General features: G+C 45.0%; 1 protein-coding gene across 10 annotated transcripts in view; it reads right to left on the bottom strand.

Annotated features, from left to right (window-relative positions):
- PPFIBP2 (PPFIA binding protein 2) overlaps positions 1–25,575 on the bottom strand; it is a 171,653-nt gene that overhangs the window by 141,574 nt on the left and 4,504 nt on the right. For 2 of the 10 annotated variants that reach the window (XM_064288490.1, XM_064288485.1), the window contains exon 2: positions 15,067–15,238. The exons of 4 other annotated variants lie outside the window; for them this stretch is intronic. In XM_064288490.1, the coding sequence (XP_064144560.1) occupies positions 15,067–15,080 (14 nt within the window). In that variant the 5' untranslated portion in view covers positions 15,081–15,238. Of the gene's footprint in view, positions 1–13,141; positions 13,284–15,056; positions 15,239–25,575 lie in introns of all 10 variants that reach the window. 4 more of the 10 variants (XM_064288484.1, XM_064288482.1, XM_064288486.1 and 1 more) reach the window with 4 other exon arrangements.

The following is a 25,575-nucleotide window of genomic DNA, read 5'->3' on the forward strand; positions in this document are numbered from 1 at the left end:
AGTAGAATTGCCCCATAGGGTTTCCTAGGAGTGGCTGGTGGATCTGAACTACTGATCTTTTGGTTAGCAGCCAAATGCTTAACCACCGCACCACGAGGGCAGGCCTGGGTGGCACAAATGGTTACCTACTTGACTACTAGCCAAAAGGATGGCAGTTCAAACTCACCCAGAGTTGCCTCAGAAGACAGGCCTAGTGATCTGCTTTCGAAAGGTCACAGCCTTGAAAATCCTACAGAGCAGTTCTCCTCTGCACACGAGGTCACCATGAGTCAGAATCGACTTGATGGCAACTAACAACAAGCTGCGTAATGGCTGTGAGTCCTTAGATAAGTCATTTAACTTCTATGAACCTCAAGTGTATCATCTTATAAAATCAGCATAAATACAATTTCATAGTTATAGGGAAAGCTAAACAAGTTAGACATCAGATAAAGATAGCAGATGAACCCAAATATCTAATTTAGCTATCCACTAAAACAACAATACCAAGAAAACCAAACCCATTGCTGCTGAATAGATTCCGACTCATAGAGACCCTACAGGACAGAATAGGACTGCCCTATTGGGCAGTTAAAGAGTCTCTGTACCAGAAAGAATTAGTCAATGTTCAACCATTTCAGGAGGTAGCATACAATCAAGAATCCATGGTACTGAAGGAAGAGGTACAAGGTGCTCTGAAGCACTGGCGAAAAACAAGGCTCCAGGAACTGATGTAATACCAAGTGAGATGTTTCAACAAATGGATGCAGCAATGGAAGCACTCTCTTGTCTATGCAAAGATTTGGAAGACAGCTACCTAGCCAACCAACTGGAACAGATCCACATCTGTACCCATTCCAAAGAAAGGTGACCCAACAGAATGTGGGAATTATTGAACAATATTAATATCACATCCAAGTAAAATTTTGCTGAAGATCATTCAAAAGCAGCTGCAGCACTATATCAACAGGGAACAGCCAGAAATTCAAGCCAAATTCAGAAGAGGATATGGAACGAGGGATATCATTGCTCACGTTAGATGAATCAGGGCTCAAAGCAAAGAATACCAGAAAGATGTTTACCTGTATTTTAGTGACTATGGAAAGGCATTTGACTTTGTGGATCATAATAAATTACAGATAACATTGCGAAGAATGAGAATTCCAGAAGACTTAATTGTGCTCACGAGGAACCTGTACTTAGACCAAGAGGCCCTGGTTAGAACAGAACACAGGGATACTGCATGGCTTAAAGTCAGAAAAAGTGTGCGTGAGAGTTGTATCCTCTCACCACACCTATTCAATCTGTATGCTGAGCAAATAATCTGAGAAACTGGACTATATGAAGAAGAATGAGGCATCATGATTGAAGCAAGACTCATTAACAACCTGCGATATGCAGATGACACAACCTTGCTTACTGAAAGTGAAAAGGATTTAAAGCACTTACTGATGAAGATCAAAGACCACAGCCTTCAGTATGGATTATACCTCAACATAAAGAAAACAAAAGCCCTCACAACTGGACCAATAAGCAACATCATGATAAATGGAGAAAATATTGAAGTTGTCAAAGATTTCATTTTACTTGGATCCACAATCAACAGCCACAGAAGCAGCAGTCAAGAAATCAAAAGACATATTGCACTGGCAAATCTGCTGCAAAAGATCTCTTTAAAGTGTTAAAAAAGCAAAAACGTCCCTTTAAGGACTAATGTGCACCTGACCCGAGCCATGGTATTTTCAATCACCTCACATATATGTGAAAGCTGGACAATAAATAAGGAAGACTGAAGAAGAATTAATGCCTTTGAATTCCGGTGTTGGCCAAGAATATTGAATATATCATGGACTGCCAGAAGAACAAACAAATCTGTCTTGGAAGAAGTACAGCCAGAATGCTTATTAGAAGCAAAGAAGGCAAGACTTTGTCTCATGTACTTTGGACATGTTATCAGGAGGGACCAGTCCCTGGAGAGGAACACCATGCTTGGTAAAATAGGGGGTCAACAAAAAAGAGGACGACCCTCAACGGGACAGACTGACACAGTGGCTACAACGATGGGCTCAAACATAGCAATAGTTGTAAGGATGGCACAGGACTGGGCAGTGTTTCGTTCTGTTATACGTAGCGTCACTATGAGTTGAAATTGATTCGACAGCACCTAACAACAGCTACCTAGCCAACCAACATTGGGCTTCCTAGGCTGTAAATCTTTACAGAAGCAGACTATCACATCTTTCTCCCAAAGAGTGACTAGTGGGTTTGAACCACTGACCTTTCGGTGAGCCACAGGCACTTAACCACTGTGCCACCAGGGCTCTTTATCAAACAATAGAGGATTTTGTTTTGAAAGACATAAATGCAGAGGGACATGGAAAATGTGACAGGAGACATAGCGAGATCCCAGGGTGACAGCTGCGCAACAAGCACCAAAGGGCGGGCAGGCTGCATTGGACTATGTCCAAAAATTCTGGGAGATGTCTCTTCTAGTAATGTGAAACTAACAGAACACCTGATGTGTCTAAACATCTTAACAGACTTACGTAATTGGTGAAGAATGTGTTTAAATGAATGTTAAGAAAATAGAAAACCAAGTAAATGACAAAATAATTCCAGGGAAATCAAAAAACTGTAAAGTAAAGAAAAAGTAGTCATAGTCCTTACAATGAAACACCACATCCTGATCTAACTAAAACAGCCTTGGCAGAATGTGGGTATGGGAAAATACTTGTGAGTAGTGGGGGGAGGGTTGGACAGGAAGCTAAATCTTTGTCTTTTACAGGGGGGCCTCTTAAGTCACTGTTGTTGTTGTTGTTAGGTGTCGTCGAGTAGGTTCCGACTCATAGCGACCCTATGCACAACAGAACGAAACACTGCCTGGTCCTGCACCATCCTTACAATCACTGTTATGCTTGAGCTCATTGTTGCAGCCACTGTGTCAATCCACCTTGCTGAGGGTCTTCCTCTTTTCTGCTGACCCTGTATTCTGCCAAACATGATGCCCTTCTCCAGGGACTGATGCCTCCTGACATGTCCAAAGTATGTAAGACGCAGTCTCGCCATCCTTGCCCCTAAGGAGCATTCTGGCCGCACTTCTTCCAAGACAGATTTGTTTCTTTTTTTAGCAGTCCATGGTCTATTCAGTATTCTTTGCCAACATCACAATTCAAAGGCGTCAGCTCTTCTTCAGTCTTCCTTATTCATTGTCCAGCTTTCATATGCATATGATGCAGTTGAAAATACCATGGCTTGGGTCAGGCGCACCTTAGTCTTCAGGGTGACATCTTTGCTCTTCAACACTTTGAAGAGGTCCTTTGCAGCAGATTTGCCCAATGCAATGTGTCTTTTGATTTCTTGACTGCTGCTTCCATAGCTGTTGATTGTCGATCCAAGTACAATGAAATCCTTGACAATTTCAATCTTTTCTCCATTTATCATGACGTTGCTCATTGGTCCAGTTGTGAGGATTTTTGTTTTCTTTATGTTGAGGTGTAATTCATACTGAAGACTGTGGTCTTTGATCTTCATTAGTAAGTGCTTCAAGTCCTCTTCACTTTCAGCAAGCAAGGTTGTGTCATCTACATAACACAGGTTGTTAATGAGTCTTCCTCCAATCCTGATGCCCCGTTCTTCTTCATATAGTCCAGCTTCTTCGATTATTTGTTCAGCATACAGATTAAATGGGTATGGTGAAAAAATATAACCCTGACACACACCTTTCCTGACTTTAAACCATGCAGTAGCCCCTTGTTCTGTCCAAACAACTGCCTCTTGATCTATGTAAAGGTTCCTCATGAGCACAATTAAGTGCTCTGGAATTCTTATTCTTCACAATGTTATCCATGGTTTGTTACGATCCACACAGTCAAATGCCTTTGCATAGTCAATAAAACACAGGAAAACATCGTTCTGGTATTCTCTGCTTTCAGCCAGGATCTGTCTGACATCAGCAATGATATCCCTGGTTCCACGTCCTCTTCTGAAGCCGACCTGAATTTCTGGCAGTTCCCTGTCAATATACTGCTGCAGCCATTTCTGAATGATCTTCAGCAAAATTTTGCTTGTGTGTGATATTAATGATATTGTTCTATAATTTCCACATTCGGTTGGATCACCTTTCTTGGGAATAGGCATAAATATGGATCTCCTCCAGTCAGTTGGCCAGGGCGCTGTCTTCCATATTTCTTGGCATAGACAAACTGACAGACACGTAGGGGTATTTGTGCTTAAGTCACTAGATAATGATAATACTAAGGGGAAAAAAATCAAAGTAGTATAACAAGCATCTTTTTAGAGATATGAATAAAAATATGAAAAGATTTGAAAGTGGCTGCATCTGAGGAAGGGCAATAGGGGTGGGTAGGTGGGCAGATGGCTATTTTTCTTAAACCATATACAATTATTTGACTCTAAATTGTGTATACATACAGTAATGATAAAAATTAAAAGAATAAGAGATAATACCTGTAGTAAGCCTGGCACAGTACCTGGCACATGGTTGACATTCAGTCAATGTGCCTCCATTCTTCCCTTTCAGCTACCATATATTAGGCATGTATCTGTTACCTAAGGAGCCCTGGTAGTGTGGTAGTTAAGCACTCAGCTGCTAACCAAAAGGTTGGCAGTTCAAACTCACCAGCCGCTCCATGGGAGAAAGATGTGGCAGTCTGCTTCCATAAAGGTTTCATCCTTGGAAACCCTATGGAGCAGATCTACTCTGTCCTATAGGGCCGCTATGAGTTGGAATCAACTCAAAGGCAGTGGGTTTGGGGATCCGTTAGCTACTTGGCAAGGGCTTATCCAACATGATCTCACTTAATCCCCACACATGGTTAGGGATTATGCTCCCCTTTTACAGACCAGCAAAGAGGTTAGGTAACGTGCCCAAGGATGCACACCCTTCTTCCTCCCATTCTTCCACTTTTCCTTGAAACAGGAAGCCACTGAAGGGTTCTCAATACAGGAGTGACATGATCTGACTTACTTTTTAAAATGAATAAACTTCAGGGGGGCAGCAGTGAATGCAGGAAACCCAAGCAAGAGATGAAGATGACTCAGACCAGAATGATAGTGGTAGATGTTCTAATTCCTAATAGATGTTGAGGGTAATGCCAGTAAGATTTACTGATAAATTGGACATGGGCATAAGAGAGAGAAAGGAGTTAAGCATAACTACAAGGTTTTTGCCTTGAGCAACTGGGAGAATGGAGAGCATTGCAGGAGCAATAACCTGGGGTATATGGAAGGTGAAATCAAGAGTTTGGGTTTGGAAACGTTAAGTTTAAAATGCCTAGGATGGAGCCCTGGTGGTGCAGTGGTTCAAAGTTCAGGCTGCTAACCAAGAGGTAAGCAGTTTGAAACCAGTATGCACTCCTTGGAAACTCCATGGGGCAGTTCTACTGTCCTATAGGGTCACTGTGAGTCAGATTTGACTCGAAGGCAACAGGATTTTTTAAGGACATCTAGGAAGATATGCTGAGTAGGCATTTAGAAATATGAGTCTGATGCTCAGGGAAGAGGTCTGGGCTTGAGGTTGATTTGGGAGCCATCCACATAAAGATGGTATTTAAAGAACTCATGAGGTGACCGGAGAAGTGATGTAGATCAAGAATCTACATCAGAAAGTAGACACCCCAGAACTCTCTAGGTCATTCCAATATGCAGCTGTCAGGGAGAGGAACCGACAGGTAAAGAGGAGCAGCCAGGAAAACCGAGGGAGCAGTGTCCCAGAAGCTAGGGATTCAAACCAGATAATTCCAGTTGAGAATTTGCTTTTCTGCCCCAGATATACTGAATCAGAATCTACATTTTGCGATAAGATCTCCAGGTGATTCTTATAGCTCCCCAGTACCAATATATCATTGTCTTGTATATACATAAGAATCACCTGGGAATCTTATTAAAATGTAGATTCTGATTTAGTACACCTGGAGTGGAAATGCAAATTCTCAGCAGGGGGTTGAACTGGAATGAACTGGTCTGAAGCCCTCCCAGAAGCCAAAAGAAGAGTTTCAGGATAAAGGACACACTCAGGTGTGCTAAATGCTGGCTGAGTTAGCTCAGAGACTGCCTTCTCTCCAGATCTCCCTGGTCAGTGATCTCATCTGCTCCCACATCCTCACCTGTGCCCATTACCTCATTCTAGAGGACTACAACAGCCTCCTATCTCATTGTCCTGCCTGTAGGCAGCCCTCTCTACTCACCCTGCACTGAAGATACATCCAACACAGTGGTTCTTAAACTTTGGTCCGTATCAGAATCAGCTAGGGAGCTAGGAGAGCACACAGAGGCCCAGCCTCATTCAGGTATAAGAGGGCCTGGGCCACTGTATTTTGACCTAGTTCCCCAGTTGATTCTGATTCTGACCAAGATTTGAGAACCACTGATGGAATACAAACCCAAGCTTTGAAGCAGAGGTTAGACTTCTGAGTCGAGATATTGCCATCTCAGACACTCAAGGGCAGTGGGTCAAGTCACCCTCACCTTGTGCCAGGGAGCACAGGCTGTACCCTGGGGACCTGAGGCCTGACTGAGGTCCTGTATGACAGCAACCTTGATGCTGAGGGTAAAAAGAGCCTCAGAGCAGGGCTTCAAACCAGCTCATTTCAGCTCAATCCCCTGCTGAGAATTTGCATTTCTGCCCCAGGATACACTGAATCAGATTCTACATTTTTAAAAGATCCCCAGGTGATTCCTATGAATATATAAGAACAGGTGGTTCTTATGTATACATAAGAATCACGGAGATCTATGAGAATCACCTGCAAATCTTGATAAACTATAGATTCTGATTCAGTGTATCTGTGGTAGAAAAAGCAAATTCTCAGCAGGGGGTCAAACCAGAAGGAACTGGTTCAAAGCCCTATCTCAGAGCAATTAGCAGAGCCCACATAAGGACAGAGAACAGAGTACAGATGTTAACTTTCCAAGGTGGCAGACAAAGGGGTGTCACAGCAGAGCAGCAGGGCTGGGATTCTGAGAAAGCTGCTATCGGAATTGCTGAATGCCTTTCAGTGAATATTCAAGTTTAATAAAACTGAAATAGTAGAGCTTTAATTTCCTTAGTCACTGAATAGAAGCTTAAGTAGCCTAAGAAAATCTGAACAGAGGAAAATAAAAGAATGTCACCGATTAGCAAGTATGCTTAACACAGCCCATCTAATGATGTTATCAGTAACTCATAATAACGTTTTTTTCAACTTTTACAGCTTCAAAAATGTTTTTCACATATAAGGCTTTTCATCTAAGCTTCCCAGATCAGGTCGTTCTGATTAATCACTTGGCCCCACTGAAGTGGGTGGGGGCTGAGATGCCATCAGAGTTGCCAAAAAGGGCCCTAAACCTAGGTGCAGGCTGGCAGTGCTGGGTGGCAGAGAACTAACGCAATATTTCTTGCTTGGCATCTTTTTCCCGCTGTACCAGGTTAGTAAGCTGAATGCACTGGGCATTCTCAGCCACTCCCTGCTGGGTGAGTTCCAAAGGATCCCTAAGAACATTTGTGCTGGAGCCCAGCTCTGCTGATCACGCTGAAAGGGTTCCTTTTGCTTTCTGGCCCTTCCATTTAAAACCCAGCCCCAACTCCTGTCACATGTCACTGCTCCTCCACCAGCTGCCTCTGACACATCCAAACCCAGATGCTTCCACTTAAACACTTACCCAAAAAGCTCAAGCCCTTCTCACCAAACCACAGCCCCTAAAACGAGGCTCCATGATCCCAAACAGCTCTTTCACCAACATGTAATAACAACAGGGGACTCTCAAAGAGCTGAACGCTCTCCTCTAAAGAACGCAAGGAATAGCACCAAGCACTGAGACCTCACCTTCAGGCGCCACCAGGCCAGACTCCTCTCAGCCTAGCTGTCCCACAGACTCAGAAGCAGGAGCGACATCCTCCCTCATACTTGAAATGACAAGCTTCTTGAGAGAAACACCACTCCAAAGACATGAGCATGAGACACCATGAGCCCAGCCCACAAGGAGGAGCGCAGAGTCTGGCCAGGAAACGGGTGTGAGTCTGAGGTTCTGATGGCTCACGCCCAGACAGCACATCTGACCTTCTGGGCTTAAGAAACACTGAAAAACTGATGTCAAGTTTCCTCCCATGCTTTTGCTTAATATTTTTACGTACTTGCTTCACCTTCCTCTGACTCTTCTCACCTTCTATTTCTGCCTCTTGATATCCCACCCTCCATCTGGTTCTTTTCCCTAAATTCAAAGGCTAATTGCTCCGTGAAGCCTCTGCTTATGGTAAAGAAGCCACAATAATCTCAATGGCCAAGTCCATCGGCCTTAATGCAGGCCCACTGATGAATGGTTTGGGGAGATTTCAGGAGACAAAGAATGCAGGTTCTCCATTGCAGGAGAGGGATTCAGAGTGGGGATGAGGGGCTGAGCATCAAGGGAGGAATCTGTGCCTTTGCAAAGAGTGGGATGGGGAGCTAGCCAGTGTCTGGGAAGTGGGACCTCGTCAAGTCCCCCACATCCATTTGTCCTGTCCCTTAACACTGTAAGTCACATACATCTGTTTTTACATTGGGAGGGCCTACTGCAGCCACTTAAAAGACCCTGGAATGGAAGGTTATTTTCCTTCCTCCTGAGAGGCTCAGAAATAGAGGGTCTGAGAAGTAAATATAAATGAGTGGACCCTTCAAGGATGGGATGTGAAGGGCCAGGGCTAGGTATATAAACAACTCACATACTCTAAGATCTAGGCTGACTGTCCCCAGGAACATCGCCATTCACAACATCAAAATGATGGCAAACTATTTGGAGCCCAAGCACTTTCTACCTGTCTATAAAAATGGTCTGCTCTGGAAATTCTCAGAGAGTCTATGTGATGGTTAAGATTGTGGGTCAACTTGGCTGGGCCATGATTCTCAGTGTTTTGACGGTCATATCATGTTGTGATAGCTTCCCTGTTGAGATCGGATATATGACCACCCCCACGATGGACTCTGTTGTGAGTAGCCAATCAGTTGAAAGGCAGTTTCCTTGGGTGTGTGGCCTGCATCCAAATATAAATAGTCATTCTGGATTTTGCCTGCTCTGGATCCTGCAGCTGGCTCTTGTTCATTTGACCTCCAGTTCTTGGGACTTAAACTAGCAGCTTACCTGCAATCTTGCCTGCCAATCTTGGGATCTGCTGATCTTCACAACCTGTGAGCAAATCTCTGCTCTCCAACCTACCAATTTTGGGTTCACCAGCCCCTGCGGCTACATGAATCAGAAGTCTCTATCCTGATCCACGGACTTGGGATATTCCAGCTTCTACAACCACATGAGCCATTTCCTTTCGACAGAGTAGACAGACAGAAAGATAGATAGATAGATGATAGATAGACAGACAGATGATAGATGATAGATAGGTAGACAGACAGATAGATTAGATTAGATTAGATTAGATTAGATAGATAATCTTATATATACCTATATATAAGCTTTACTGGTTTTGCTTCTCTAGAGAACCCAGCTGAAGACAGGCACCTTTCTCTTGTGAGAAGCAGCAGCCCCTGTGAAAAGACTTTGTCCTCTTTTTCTCATTTAATCTTCACAGGAATCCTATGAGAAATATAATTATCAGCTCCATTTTACAAATGAGGAAACTAAGACACAAAGATATTAAGAAACTGCCTGGGTCACAAAGCGGCTGAAAGTTCTCACATGGAGTCCAGAATCAAGTCTGTCTGCCACCTAAGTCCTTGCTTGTTCTCCCCACTACAGTATCTTGCCCTGCAGATTTGCTTAAAGTAGGTGAAAGGTTGTGAGAGGCAGTGAAGCTGGTTTCACATTCAAACTAAACAGGGCTCAAAACACTTGTGGCCAAGAGACATTCTTCTACCTGTTCCTCTTCACATATTCATGGAGACTATGCCTACTGCTTCAGCTCTCTTCAACTCTATTACAAATAGCATTTTACTTGAAAAAAGACACCCAGAACAGAACAGCAGAAAACAATTAAAATATGAAAATGCATGACCCATAAAATCAATATTATTTTCAGATTCATTTATCTATTAAACAAATACTATCAGCTTCCTATTATCTGCAAAACCCTTTGGTAGATGCCATGATGGGGAAAAAAAAAAATGTGAAGACTAAGTTATTTATCTACCAAGGGCCAAACATCTTTCATCTCTCATCCAAGGCAACTAGAATGTGAGGTTTGCCAGTAGAATTGGGCCTCTCTTTATGACCCATTAGCCACCAAAGCCAAGGAGCTTAACTTTTGTCAGTTTAAACTTCAAAGACTCATAGATTAATGGTCTCGTTTCAAAGTGGGGCCATGGTATCCCTTTGTGGGAAGAAAAACATCATTTTGCTGAAATTCCCATCATTTCTAAAATTAAGTTCAGGTGGCAATTAATTGCTAATACCAATTCCACAACGTCAAGCTATGGCAGCCTGTCCCCTTCACCCACCCATCTCAGCTCCCTTCCCAGGCCCTCCCCACATTTCTTTTTGTCTCAGTTTCCCTTTCACTACTACTGCCCCAGCCTGTGTTTAAGGCCTGTAGGGTCTCTCTCAGGCCAAACTCCAGCCACTCTCACAGCAGTCCAAACTCATGAATCTGGCATCCAAAGCCCTTCTTAGCTGGTCCTCAAACCATCCTGAGTCACTCTTGGTGAAAGATGAAAAACAGTGCCCACAGAAGTACTGGTCAGTCTTGACCTGTGTGGCACACTGGTAACCAGTACCCCATCTCTGAGGATATGAGCACCAGCCAGGAAGCCCCATCACAGCTTCAGATGACACCCCTACTATCTTAGTCATCTATTGCTGCTATAACAGAAATACCACAAGTGGATGACTTTAACGAAGAGAAATTTATTCTCTCACAGTCTGGAAGGCTAGAAGTCCTAATTCAGGGTATCAGCTCCAGGGGAAGGCCTTCCCTCTCTGTCAGTTCTGGAGGAAGGTTCTTTGTTGTCAATCTCCCCCTGGACTAGGGGCTTCTTTGGCACAGGAACCCCAGGTCCAAAGGACATGCTCTACTCCCCACACTGCTTTCTTGGTGGTATGAGGTCCTCAACTCTCTGCTTGCTTCCCTTTCATCTCTTGAGAGATAAAAGGTGGTGCATGTCACACCCCAGTGAAAATCCCTTTACATTGGATCAGGGATCTGACCTGGTAAGGGTGTTACAATTCCACCCTAATCTTCTTTAACATAAAATTACAAACACAAAATAGAGGACAACCACACAATACTGGGAATTATGGCCCAGCCAAATAGATACACTCATTTTTGGGGGGATATAATTCAGTCCATGATACCTACAGTCCACATAGTACCCTCTATCTGGGAGTCTGGCTCTCCAGAAACCAGCAGATGACCTTATAATTCACTTTCCCAGGTGAGGTAATGCTAGGAAGGCAGTTTGGAGGGCAAGCATTTGTGTTGTGGCCACTGGACAATACCTGCCAAAGTAAATTATTACAGCGGTCTAGTTTACAGACTAGCCTTGTTAGTTTGGTCAGCATGATTCAGGTCCCAGGTAACAAACACGTTCTGGTGAACACATAATGAGAGTATCTGACCCTGCAAACCTGCCCTCTCGAAGTTCTTCTCTCCATTCTATCCCCTGCCCACACCCCACACCTGCCCCATGGCAGACAGAACCCAGAGCCTTACCCTGTTATTTTACAGACAGGGCCCTCCTGACAGTGTCTTTCCTCTGCCCCAGAACACACCCTTCAAAGAAAGTAGCACTCATTTTCTTTCTAACAGGAGAGGACACACATATGTACACAGATACAAATTTACCTCCAGGGAGGAACAAGTGGAAATCACACGATTTTACTGCCTCAGTCTGATAAAAAAAAAAAAAAAAAAAAATCTGTTGCAGTCAAGTGGATTCCAACTCATAGCAACCCTAAAGGACAGAGTAGAACTGGCCCATAGGGTTTCCAAGGAGTGGCTGGTGGATTCCAACTGCCAAGCTTTTGGTTAGCCGCCAAGCTCTTAGCCACTGTGCTACCCGGGCTACAGTCTGATAACAGATTCAGAGAAATGCTCCGATGTAACACCAAATTGAATACTTCCAAAAAACTTGATCTCAAAATCTACCACCTACATATTTTTTATAACAATTTAAATAAATAAACAAATTCACCACCTAAAAAAAAATATAACCAAGAAGTTGTTGCTGAAGCTGAGTAATAAGGAAATTTCTTCTCCTTTTGTATTTTTTTTTTTTAAAATAAAAAGTTTTTTAAAAAGGACCCACCACATAGGGATTTGGGCTTTTCCAGGAGGACACAACACTCCACCTCCCCTTCAAGGGGACCAGCAGAACTGAGATTTGAAGCCAAGTCTCTGACTACTCATGGGTGCTGTTTCAATGCCATTCGGACTCCCTGTATAGGTCCTAATGCCCTACCTAATCCTCCTAACTTATGCCTCATCTCATCTCGCCATAGTTTACAGCCTTATCATTTCTCACCACGACTGAAAAATCTGCCTCCTCTGGGATTCCTACCTCTAGCTGACTCCCTTCCAGTCCATCTTCCTATTTCACAGAGCAGGACATGTTTTGCAGAGTTCATGATGTTGTTCCCCTGCGCCCAAACTTTCCACGGCTTCCCACTCCATCCAGGAAAAAAGAGCCACATTCTACAGCTCAGCCATCAAAGTCTTCCAATGTGGTCTACCCCCGCCCCCCCCCCATGCTATACTTTTCAGTGTGCTCTGAGTTCCAGTCACACTGGGTCATTTCCTAACCCACAAATACAAAATGATTTTCTTGTCTCTGTTTACTCTATTTCCTCTACTTGGGATGCCTTCCTCCATCTGAACTTGCAAAAACCCCAATCATTCTAAGGCCTGATCCAAGCATACCCCCACCCCTCCACCCTAGGAATCTTTCCTGACACCACTATCCCCAGTCCCAGAAGGTGCTAGATGCTTCCATTCTGCTCCCAACATACCTGATATCCACTTTTACCATCTCAGGATATAGCTCTGTATTACATTGTTCCTCAGTGTATCCACCCTTCTAAATTGAGCCTCTTGAGGACAAAGGTTATGCCCTATTCACCTTTCTATCCTCAGAACCCAGCAAAGAACCTGATGCAGGTGGACACTCTATAAATGTTTTCTGACCCAAAATATTAAATGTATGTATATCTGAGAGGAGAGAGAAGGGACATGTGAGAGACAGACCTTGGCCGGCTTTCTGAAATAGAGTGGGCGTTAGCAGTCCCTCCGTCTCACTTTGTCCATATCTGAGGCCCCTCTCTCTTGCAGCCTAATGTTCAGAGGCAAAGGCAGCTCTACCATAGGGGGAACTTGGCCATGCTGAAGCCTGGCATGAGAAACAGACATAATTGATGGATGCAGTTATATTCCCCAAAGGACCAACAGGAGACAAGGATGTAACTTCCCCCTACCCACTACCCCAGTGCTGTCATAACTTCCCCCAGAGGATGATAAAAACAGGCATTTCTCCTCATTCCATTATTTTAGAACGCTAAGCAACAAGGGAGAGACCTGGTGGTACAGTGGTTAAGAGCTTGGCTGCTAACTAAAAGGTCAGCAGTTTGAATCCACCAGCTGCTCCTTGGAAACCCCATGGGGCAGTTCTACTCTGTCCTATAGGGTGGCTATGAGTCGGAATCAACTTGAAGGCAGTGGGTTTGGTTTTTTGGGTTTTTTTTTTTTTAAGCAACAAGGTAGGGGACAGATGTGAATTGGCAAGTTTTCTCTCCCATCTAGAGCATTCAGGGGCCTCATGCATAACTTCAGCCTATAGCCAGCTCCCTCCTAGGAGCCTCCCAAGCTGCCTAGGTGAAACGGGCCCCAGAATTTGGCAAGCTCTAAGTAAATACTAATTAACTAAAATTTACTGTGTATTTTGAACCTTCATATCAAAATTTGTTCAACAACTTAATTTTCATTCGATGCAATGGTTTTTCTTTTGCATTAAAAATTTATTTTAAGGCCAGTACAAGACAAAAGAATTTCTTTAAAGTCCAGCCTGTGTACAGCTGACAACAACAGCATGGGTCTGCCTCTATTTAAGGGAAATGGGGCTTCCTGCTTTGGAGGCACTTGGCCTCCCAGGAAGAGGTCCCAGGCCTAGGCTGGAGGGTATTAGCAGGGAATTAGCAGCTGTCTTCACTGGAGGTCTCGGCCACATGGGAGCCAGATGAAGACACTGCACAGAACCCACAGCTGCCAAAAAACCCAGGCTACCACAGCTGCCAAAAAACCCAGGCTACAAGTGAACAGTCAGTCAGTCCAGAGCTTTTCTGGGCTGAGCCTTTGGACAGGGCCAATAGAGCTTCCTCTACTGTGGATGGGACAGGTCTACCCTCCCGGCCCCTTGGCAGTGCCAGCAGAGAGTGCTTCACTGTCCTTCACCATGACACAGCTTTGTTCTCTGAGCCTTGTTCATTGAGAATTTTGGAAATGCCCCCACCTATCAGAAGAAGGCAGCATCTTCTGCAGAGATGCTGGTCCCTGTTCTGATCCACTGGCGTTTCCCTTTGCTCTCGCTCTAAAGGAGACTGTTTTGCATCCTCAGATACTAAACAACATCTAGGTAAGGACAGTTCCTAATATTCCTTTATCTGTATTCTTTGTAAGTCAGCTCTGAGTCAAGTCAGGCCTGGGGACCAAGACCATTTAGTGAGGTCAAACGGTGGGATGCCAACAAGGAGGAAACCCTAAGGCCCAGTAGCCTAGCTGCCATGCTGCCTTCAAGGAGTCCAGAGCCCTGGGCCCAGATCTTCACTTCAACCCAACTGAACAACTCTAGGATATGATGGAGGGAAGGAGGCAGGGCCAGTCCCCCAACCTCAACTCAACAGTCACAAGACACTTGACACTCAGATCACTTCCCTCCCCAAAAAGCCTGGGGCCAGACAGTGGCTCAGGGGCTTTCCCAAGAAAAGTGTTCTGGGAACCCCTGCTTACACACCCGCTCCTGCAGACCAAAGACAAGCCCACTGGAGGACTGCAGTGCACTAGGTACTCCCTCCCTGAGGGCCCAAGAGGGCTTGCTCCTGGAAGTCTGTCTGTTTGGCTTCAGGGGACTGGGAGCTTCTACAAAATCTTCTGAGGGCCTCTCTCTCACCTTTCCTCACCTCTTCTTTTCCATAAAGCAGGGCCACTAATTCTCCCATAGAAGATACCAGAACAGTTCTTTAATTTCTGAAGAAGTGACAGGTGTTAAGGTCTGCATGACTCAAAAGGGCCACAGAAGGGGGTGGCAGTACAGATGTCAGAGTCCCTGCCCGCTGCCCAGTCCAGAGTCTTCTGTAAAAAAAAAAAAAAAAAGAGGCTAGATTATGCTGAATTGTGAGGCACTGCTTTCCCTAAAGGAAGAGGAGCCAGATACAGTGAAAGAGTTCAACCTCTGGAGTCAGACCGATTGAGTTTAAATCCTGCCTCTACTACTATGAGCTCCTACTAGTTTTAGACTTTGGATAATATTATTAACCTCTCAGGTTACTGCATAATGCAGTAACAATACCCACCTCCTACAGGATTGGTCAGAGGGTTAACAGAACAGGATAAGCCATCTAGCTTAGTACCTGGCCCAATAAATAAGCAACACCCTGTCTTTTCCCCTCAGAGAACAACATGTCCCTAACAACACTATTCTAGAAGATGGATTTGGCTAAGACTTTCACATCAGGGCCTAAATGTTGGAATCGGGGGAAAAAAAAAAATGACATGGACTGTATTTGAGAAGCGAGCCCCAAAACAAGCAGACCCTGAGGTCTACACATGCTGCAGGCTTTCTTAGTCTCCAGCAATACCTGGCAGGAGGGAGAGCACTTCTGAAAGGAGGCAGGGGTCAGGGGAGCTTAAGTCTCCTACATATCATGTGCCCACCCTTATAGCCAGTCCACTGGAGTCTCATCAGGTGGCCCTGCTCAGGGGTAGTCAGCAGGTCGAGTTTATGACGCCCATGGGCCACGGTGGGAAGGGGGTCACCCGGCAAAGAAGTCACAGCTGGGGAGATGGGTTTGGGAGACCTCAAATGTGGAAGTTAAAGCAGAAAGCTGGACTCCAGGGGTTGGGGGAGGGGAAAGGGCCAAGTCCTGACCACATTCATGGCTGGTTTCAGCCTTAGCTCAGGAGATCCCTGGCCCCATGCATTGGGGTCGGAAGGGCCCCTATTAACTCCAGAGATGGACTTGACAGAAGACAGCCAAGTTAAACTAGTGTCCCTGAAAGGCCCCACAATTGCTTTTAGTGAACATCACCCCTTGCAGGGCACCTATGGTCCAACAGGTAGTTACTTCAAGGAGCTACTTAGGAAAGGTTTCCACACACGATGTATAACAGTAACGCAACAAAATACATTTCTCATGTAGCTTTTATGATCCTTCTTCACGAACACCATTCCACATTCAACTGTTGCTTGGTTTATTTAATTCTCTTTTAAATATTAAGTAATCATGTCACCTGAGGACTGGATTTGTGACAGTGAAGCAGCCCTGAACTGTTTTCAAAGTGCTCCTTATTAGTAGGCAGGACATGGAGGTGGAGCTTTCCCCAACCCCACATAGGGCTCTTCTTCCCACCTGAAACCTCCTGTAAACATGAGGTCCCCAAGTCATCACAGCGCAGACACTACTCAATCTTAGACCCCAGCCTCCCAGGAGGTTTTCTGAAGCTTTCTCTCTGAACGCAAGAAAACCTTCCCATTAGGAAGTCTGAAGGTACACCAGGTCCACCCCAGGTCAGCTAAAGTTGTGGTTCCCAAGGCTGGTTCTAGGAAGGAGGCCCAGGTGGTCAGAGGATTGGGCCCTGGGTAGACCTGTTTGACAATAAGGACCAGCGCAGTTGTTAAGAGCTCAGCTGCTAACCAAAAGGTCGGCAGTTTGAATCTACCAGCCACTCCTTGAAAACCCTATTATGGGGCAGTTCTACTCTGTCCTATAGGGTCACTATAAGTCAAATTGACTCAACAACAATGAGTTTGGTTTGGTTTTGGTGTTTCACTTGGGCTCTATAGGATACAGGATAATAAAGAACCCAACTTAAGCAGGCAACCCCCACTAACACCCACCTGCTCAGAGCCTGAACAGGCCAGCCCTGGAAACAATGCTCTCCTTTCACACAGGTACCGAACGCCCATTCCACACCCCTGCATGGGCAGGCTCTCAGCAAACACTTACTGAACTATACTAGCCTTTCTTCTCCACCTCCACAGCCCACCTGGGTTACTGTGCAGATTTCTCTGACTCTCATCCCTCACGCCACCCTTCTAACCCACTCGGCAGCACCACTCGTGCTTAACATACTTCAACGACTGACATCTTGGGGTCCCAACAAGGGAGGTGGATTGTAACTTGTTACTAACGATGGAGCGGCTAAGGCTGAAAATATCTTTTGTATCAATCAGAGAAAAGTTGGGGTTATCTTGTTCCATTCGAATATACTTTCCTGAGTGGGAGAGAAAATAAAGGAATTCAGCCAGGAATTCAGAAATTGCCTATCCCGCTCAGTGAATAACATTTGCTATGGTACCACGAGTAACTATGCAGCCTCCTACTATTTTAGAGATTTACTTCCTAAATAGGTATGTGTGTGTACACATATATACTTATTGGGGGTGGGGTGTCCTTCATGAAAATCTAGCCATGTCTACCACCAAGTGCCTCTCAAAGGTTAATGTCACCTGACATGTGCTGGCTGACCACCTTCCTGCCTTGGCATGGTAAGAAGCAGTCTTCATTGTAAATTTAACACCCTCCATAATCCAAATTCTAAATGTGGTGGCAAGACAGAGTAGAAAGAACAAGGGTTTAGGAATCAGGTAGAACTGGTATAAATCTTACTTATTTCAGCTACTCACTCACCACCTAAAGAACCTTGGGAAAGTTGCTTATCTTCTCTGAGCCTCAGTTTCCTCCTCAGTTAAAAGGATTCAACACCTACCCAGAAAGGCTTCTGTAGATTTAAGGGAGTACAGATAACTCCATGCTCAGAGCCTGATGCATCATGGATACTTAAAAACTGATCATTTCCAGTCCCAAATTCCCCACTTAACCTCATTTACTCCTCAGTTCCAGCCAGACCAAATCACTGGCTGTTTTCCATGCATGCCATTAGTTTACCACCCCCTCACCTTTCTTTGTGTGTTGCTGTTCCCTCCACCAGGAAGGCCCTTCACCCCCCATTTCTGTGTGTTCAGTCCATAGCTGTCCAAGGCACATCTCAGTGAGCCCTCCTCAGCAAGCCAGATGCCCAACCTCTTCTTTCTCTGAATTTTCACTGTATTTTCCCTGTAGTTATCACTGCCTGTCTTGAGTAAGGGGCACATGCCTTAAGCTCCAGGCAGTCTAGGGTATGTGTTATTCATCTCATGTTCCCACCATCACAGTTCTCAGCACAAAGGACGGTCAAAAACTGTTTGGTAAATGAAATAATAAATGAGGTCACAAGTCTATGGACTCCAGAGTACTTAAGGATTATGTTCTACCTCTGCTCCTAAAACAGCAAGTTTCCCTGGACGTAATTCTGCCTTTGGGGCTCTCTTCCTACCATCTTGCCATGCTTCTCCCCTCTTGCCAGGCTACCTTCCCTGCAGAATATCATGCCCCTCGGGCATCCACATTGCTTAACCACAACACTCTCCATCCTCCCATCCACTGCACCCCACCCAAAACCTCCGCCTACTTGAATAAGGTCCTGGTGCCCATAGCCCTTCCCAGCCTCCTCTAAGGGCTGGAAATTTGCTCTGTAGCCCAGGGTGTAGACATACTGTCAGGCTTACCAGTGCCATGACCAATGCCTTCCTGGGACCCTTCCTTCATACCCATCATACCCTCTTGGATGCTGTGAGCCCAATGCCTGAGACCACATGGGCCCCCGTTTTCCAGGTCCCAGTATGCTGTGTTCTCAAGATCTTCAAAGGGTGACCCCTAAGTCTGTAAGAGACTTCATGCCCCAATCAGGTGGTTAGGCCAAGGTAGGCATCAGCAGAGAATACACACAGCACAATGGAGTTTCAGCCCACAGAAGCATCTCCTCAGGCCTTTCCCCTCTCTCTGCCTGTCATTCAGCCTGTGATTTGGGACAAAGAAGCTTCTGCACAACTTTGTTAAGGCCCCCCTTTCCCAGATTCCCACCCCCATTTTACCCTACATTTGCTCAAGTCATCTCTCTGTTCAGAAGCTACCAATTATCTCCCACTGCTGGCAGGATAAAGTCCAGCTTCTTAGTTCAGCTTTCAAGCCCTTTCCCCTACATAGTCCCAACTTTATTCAAATTTTAACAACAGGTCTAGCTAAACTGGTCTCCTCACTATTTCTTGATCCCACTTTGTTCACTCCTGCTTCTCTGCCCTTTACTCATGAGGTTTCATTGACCAGGGATCCACATACCCTCCTCTTCCTCAACAACAACAAAAAAAGACCCACTTATCCTAGGAGGCTAAGCTCTAGTTCCATCTCCTCAGGACCCAGCCCCAGTTGGTTAACTGACAGAATTCTCTTTGTCAAAGCCCTACAGTACTTTTAGTTAGACCTACAATCTTTCAGCAAACCCTGTCTCCCCTCGTTATTTCATAAGCTCATCTCAAGTCAATACTGCCTGGATGACACCCTCTTCAGGTTGACTCTAATACATGCTCTGAGAAAGCACCCGGTCCTAGAGATAAGCCTCAGTTATTTGGAATTCTTACATCATGTCAAACTAAAATCTGTCTCTTCGTTAGTTCCTTCTACCATCACCACCACAGACCCTCTGAGCGACACAGAACATGGTGGCTCCCTCACCCACCTGAAAACAGTGACCACAGCCCATACCTTCCTATCCTACCCTTCCAGAGCTTGCAGGACAGGGACCCCAGTTTGCACCATGAGGTGCCTCCTCCACCTGCTCTCAAAGTATGGTGCCTAAGGCCAGTGTGTGGCCAGTATTGGCCAGTGTACGGAAAAGTAGGATGATCTCCTACTAACATCTAAACCCTGGACTTCTATTAATGCAGCCAGGCTAAAACAATTTATGTGGGCTTTTCCACATGGCTGAGTAGGAAACTCACGCAGTTGATTTTTGGAGCCTAAGGGCAGGACTTTGCACTCACCGCTGCCATGTCTCATCGAGCTGGTTTGGGCTCTGAGTACTCTCTGTTTGCTGCCTTTGCCCTGTACGTTGGTGACCAGCCATGTGAAACCTGGCTATTACTGACCCTGTCCTACAGTTATGCCTTCTGGGTTTCCTGCTCACCACCACCATGTCTCTCCTTACTGGGTCATACCTAGAAGCCCAGAGAACATTATTTTCCTCTGAAATTCCAGGGTGAGCTCTCCAGATAACATAAATCACTCCTCTGGACAAAGTACTTTTCCCAGTCTTCCTGAGAAGATAATGGTAATACCATTTATTGCTTACAATGTGCCAAGTGCTATGATCAACATTATACATGCACCACCTCATTTAATCCTCACAGCAATAGTAAGAAGTAAGCCTATTATTGTTCCCATTTAACAGAAGAGAAACCTAAAACTCAAAGAGGTAGACGGATTTGCTCAAAGTAGCAACAGCAAATTTGTGTAGCGCTTGGATGAAATGGAGGCCAGCCCAATTCAAAGTCCACACTGTAGAGCTACCAGAGTTCTCAGGGGTCAGGGAGGCCAGGTCCCCATGAGGGCAAAAACCTGCTGAGCTGAGGATGGGGGAGCAGGAGGAGTCAGTTTCCTCATCTCCAGACGCAAGACAATAAGTGCTACAGGCCAGGCCCCTGGCACATTGTGCGGCACCAGTGAGCCGAGGCAGTGAAAACCTAGACAGATGCACAGGGCTGCTCTTGCTGCAGGGTGAGCATTTCATCGAAGAACCAGATGTCTTGGCTGGGCACAGGTAGAGCTTATGTAATGAAACATTTTCATGACATCCATCCAGTCAAGGTCAGGCAACAAAGCCAAGAACTACTACGCTTTTGATTCAGTAAAACACTGAATCAGAAGAATTTGTCTTTCCCACCCAAATTTGAGTTCTAACTTCTCACCTACCCCCACTTTAATCTATTCTCCTCAACCCTCTCTACCCTACCCCCCGACACACACTTATCCCTGTTGCTCATAGAACCTGGAGTTTTGAACACTGAGTTTGAGACCATACATTCCAGTATGCCTGGGACAATGCTATCATCCCAAGGTCATCTAGTTTCACTCCTTTCACTCTCAATAGTGTCCCAGTCTGGATAATAAGTTAAATTAAATCTAACACTCTGGTTCCTCTTTCCCTCATAAAATGAGAATAACACTATCCACTTCATGAGCAAGCCCTTGGTAAACCCAAGTAAAGCCAGAAATTCTACTCCATCTTTCCCTCTGGAAGCAGCTTTCAAAGACTAGTCTATGCCTCTATTTCCTTCATGAAGCAGTTCAGCATTGATCTAGCTGTTCATGAAGCTAGCATTGATTCTGGGGAAACGAGGCCTTCGTTTGGAGAAAGAAAACTATTGCCGTGAAGAGAGAAGCTGAATACATACAAGGAACCCATTTTTGGTCTTTCTAGTCTGAGCTGTGGTCCCACCCTCCTCTGTTCTCTTAATCCCTACAACAGACTTCTTGGTTCCTTTACAACTTGTCAGACATGTGCACACAGATACACACACAGAGGCTGTCACGCTGAGGAGCCTGTCAACCCAAGGAGTTCCTTTTTTTGGGGCTTTCCGGGCTTTTCTGCCAAGTTGACGAAGGACTTTCCAGCTGCATTTGACTGGGACATTCCAACCCGACAAGTCCCTGTGGAATTATATCTTTGCCCTGGAGATTTGAGGTAGGAGCTCTATCTCTGCAACTGGCCCCCATCCAAGTGACTGACAAGCATTGGCTATCCCTAAGTGGGCAAAGCAGCCCTGGGATTTGGACCATCTCCTTCCCTCTCCCTACCCTCATTCCCAGCAAGAAACAGATACAAAGCAGCAGGGGGAGAGGGAAAGTAGGAGGCCATGATAGTATTTATACCCAAAGGCCTCCCTGGGCTAACAAATCTCTTCTTGGACATTTTTTACTGGGACTTCTACCTATCTACCTCTACATAAATCATTTCTCTATGACACGGCCAACCCAAATCTCAGATTTGCAATCCATTGCTACCCTTGACACTTTATCACAGTGGGGAGGATCATGCACATTTTGGCCTCAGGGAAAAAGGGGAAACTGTTAGAAATGCTCAAAACAAGATGAAATAGAAACTTGCCAGACCCTGCTACATACCTCAAAAGAGCCAAAAAGGCTTGACGAGTTTTCCGTCAAAGTTGAATCCTAGAATTCTTCATGTCTTTGCACTTATTCAGCACTTACTATGTGACAGTCAATAATCTAAGTGCATCACATGTATTAGCCCAGCCCTGCCTTGGCAAATCGAGGTTACCACTGTTCCAGGGTACCTGGCAAATGCAGGATGTGGTCCTAAAGGGCTGGAGGCAGAGCAGCCTGGTTGGGCAGAAAGATGTGAAAAGAAGAGATGAGAAGGAGGGCTCTCGTCTCATGGCCACTGAGTCTCTCAGCAGCTGTGCAGCGTTTAGATAAGGTCCTCTTGCTGCATCTGAAAGCTGTGGCCCTCATCCAGCCATCTGGATCCCTGACACAGGCTGTATACACAGGCCCTGCTTGGAGAAGGTCCTCATGGCTGGCTGCCTTCCCCAGCTAGCTACCCCATCCCTCCATCTCTATGCCAATGCTATACAGGAAGCTTCTCCTGAACTGGCTAGATGTGTCCCTAAGGTTTGCCTGAGATTAAAAAAAAAAAAAAAAAAGGCGTTTGGATTTCGAAATGCATCTTTTCTCATGAAACTGATAAATGACTGATGGGTTGCAGTCCCCAAAAAAGCCCATTTAAGACATATGTACCCACACTAAAAAAAAAAAAAAAAAAAAAACACACTAAGCACTAACAAATATAAGAATATAAGACACCATAAAAGCACTCCCTACTCCCCATCAGCCCCACAGGTATCTAGGCCTCAGAACAAAATGGAGAACTTAGGAGCCAGGAACCACCAGTTGGAGACTTTAGGCCCATACAAGCCTTGGCTCCCAGCAAACACTTCCCCTCTAAGTCCTTGACCTATAAGGCTCCAGCCTTAGCTGTTCTGCAGACTGAATTTGCCCCATACCTGGTCTTTTTCCCACTTCTTGTTGCCAAATGAGATCTCCATCTGGACCTTCTGGCAGGTCTCCTCTGGCCAGACTCACTGTGCTACACAGGCTAGAGGGACAGGAGGCCTGAGTTCTGCCACCAACAGCATGGTGACCCTGGGTAAGATTCTTTAGACTTCACCATCCTCATGGGTAAAAATATAAGTGGCAAACAAGAAACTACTCAAGGCTCTGCTCCAATTCCAAAAGAATCAATCACCCTTATTTCCCTTCCCCCTTCTAAGACGCTCCATCATGCTCTTATGCTACTAACAATTGCCTTATTCTTCTCCCAGCCAACTAGCACAAAATGTCAGTGTCCGACTTGACTTTTTTCTTTCTCTCTCAAATCCAATCTGTCATCAAATCCTGTTGGATTTCTTGGCAAGCTCAATCTCTCTTCCCTCCTCTCCACCTCTATTCCCATTGCCTTAATTTAGGTCCTATCCTACCTCAAGGGGTCATTCCAACAGCCTATTTTAACAAGAAGTTCTTCCCTGTCCGTCCATGCTGCCCTTCCCAGCCCTGAATCCTCCTGAAAACATGACTTTCACCATGTGTTTCCCATACTCAAAAATGTCCAATGTCATCAGAATAAAATTTAAATTATTTAGTTCCAACTTTCATGGCTTTCCATAATCTCTCCTCAGCCTGAGATTCCAACCTTATCTCTCCTAGTGTACCTACCCCCATTCCAGGACTCTAGCCATCTGGGCCCACTGCTTGTTGGGCCTGTTCTTCCTCCCAGTCTTTCCATTTCTGCTCATGTCCCTTCCCCCATCTCATGCACAAAATAACCTACCCCTCTGCCTCTTTACAGAGGAAACAAACTTTGCAAAGCCAGCCACCACAAACTATTTCTGCATACTTACTACTAAGTGTGGGGCCATACATGAGGGCTGATGTAGCCCTAAATCACCTCAGAGTCTGGAGGGGGTATGGATCCAAAACCCAAACCAAACCCATTGCTGTCTAGTCGATTCCAATTCACAGAGTAAAAAAACTGCCCCATAGGGTTTCCAAGGAACAGCTGGTGGATTCTAACTGCTGACCATTTTTTGGTTAGCTGCCAAGCTCTTAATCACTCCATTGTCTCCAGGGCTCCGGGGTATGGACAGAGACATGCAAATAAGGTGAGTAGGTGGCATATATAATACTATATGTATACAATACCAGTGGAGAACAGTAAAAAGACTGGGGGAAAGGGTGCTTCAAGAGTTCATGTTTGATCTGCATCCTGAAGGATTAATAAGAGTTCATTCATCTCACAAAGCAGAGGAAAAATGCTTTCCAGGAAGAAGCAATGGTGTATGCAAAAGCCAAGAGGCCCCAAAGAATAAAACTGTTGAGCTACTCAGTTTGGGGAACAGTGGAAATGCAGCTGGAGAGCTAAATTAGAACCACCCTTTGAAGAGACAGGAACACCACCCAAGGATGTTATACTTCATTCGATCACAGAGGCAGTGATGTAGTACAGCCATCTGTGTCTAAGACCCCCAATTACAGATGTGTTACAAAGGCCAAGACTACTACACAACATGGAATAGAGTGATGAAAAGCGTTGTGCACAATGAATGCTCAGTTCTTAGGGTACATAAGTGTGTATGTATGAATGTGACAGAGACAGAGGAAATGAAAGCAAGATCCACAAGGGAGCACACCAAACCAGTGACCCAAAACTAACACAAAGCACACATTTTCTGAAGAGAAAGCTGAGAGTCAGCAGCTCCCTTTTGCACTTAGCAAGAAATCCAAGAAATCTGGGTCTAAAGATAAAGAGGTTGCTTTAGGGCAGCATTTCCTGGAAGACAATCTACTAGGTAAGTGAGAGATAAGAATGGACAAGACCTGGCCTTAAGGGTCTACAAGGAATGTTGTTGTGTGATGTGGAGTCCATTCCAACTCATAATGATCCTGTAGGACACAACAAAATTGCCCCATAGGGTCTCCTAGGCTGTAATCCTCATAACTGGACCAATTACCCACAACATGATAAATGGAAAAAATATTGAAGTTGTCAAGGATTTCATTTTACTTGGATCCACAATCAACACCCATGGAGTCAGCAGTTGAGAAATCAAAGATCATATTGCATTGGACAAATCCACTGCAAAAGACCTCTTAAAAGTGTTAAAAAGCAAAGATGTCACTTTGAGGATTAAGGTGCATGCCCGACCCAAGCCATGCTATTTCCAATCACCCCATATGCATGTGGAAGCTGGACAATCAACAAGGAAGATCGAAGAAGAACTGATGCCTTTGAATTATGGTGTTGGTGAAGAATATTGAATACATCATGGACTGCCAGAAGAATGAACAGATCTGTCTTGGAAGAAGTTGATTTAGGAAATAATCTTGGAATCATTATTCCCTGTCCTTGAGCATACAGAATGTGACCCAGCTGGACCTGGGCCCACAAGGATCTACAAAGACTCACAAGGACACATCAACTGGGCCCTGAAGTATAAAGACAATAGATAGAATAAT

The sequence above is a fragment of the Loxodonta africana genome, chromosome 7, assembly GCF_030014295.1.
Source record: "Loxodonta africana isolate mLoxAfr1 chromosome 7, mLoxAfr1.hap2, whole genome shotgun sequence".
NCBI classification, from domain to species: domain Eukaryota; kingdom Metazoa; phylum Chordata; class Mammalia; order Proboscidea; family Elephantidae; genus Loxodonta; species Loxodonta africana.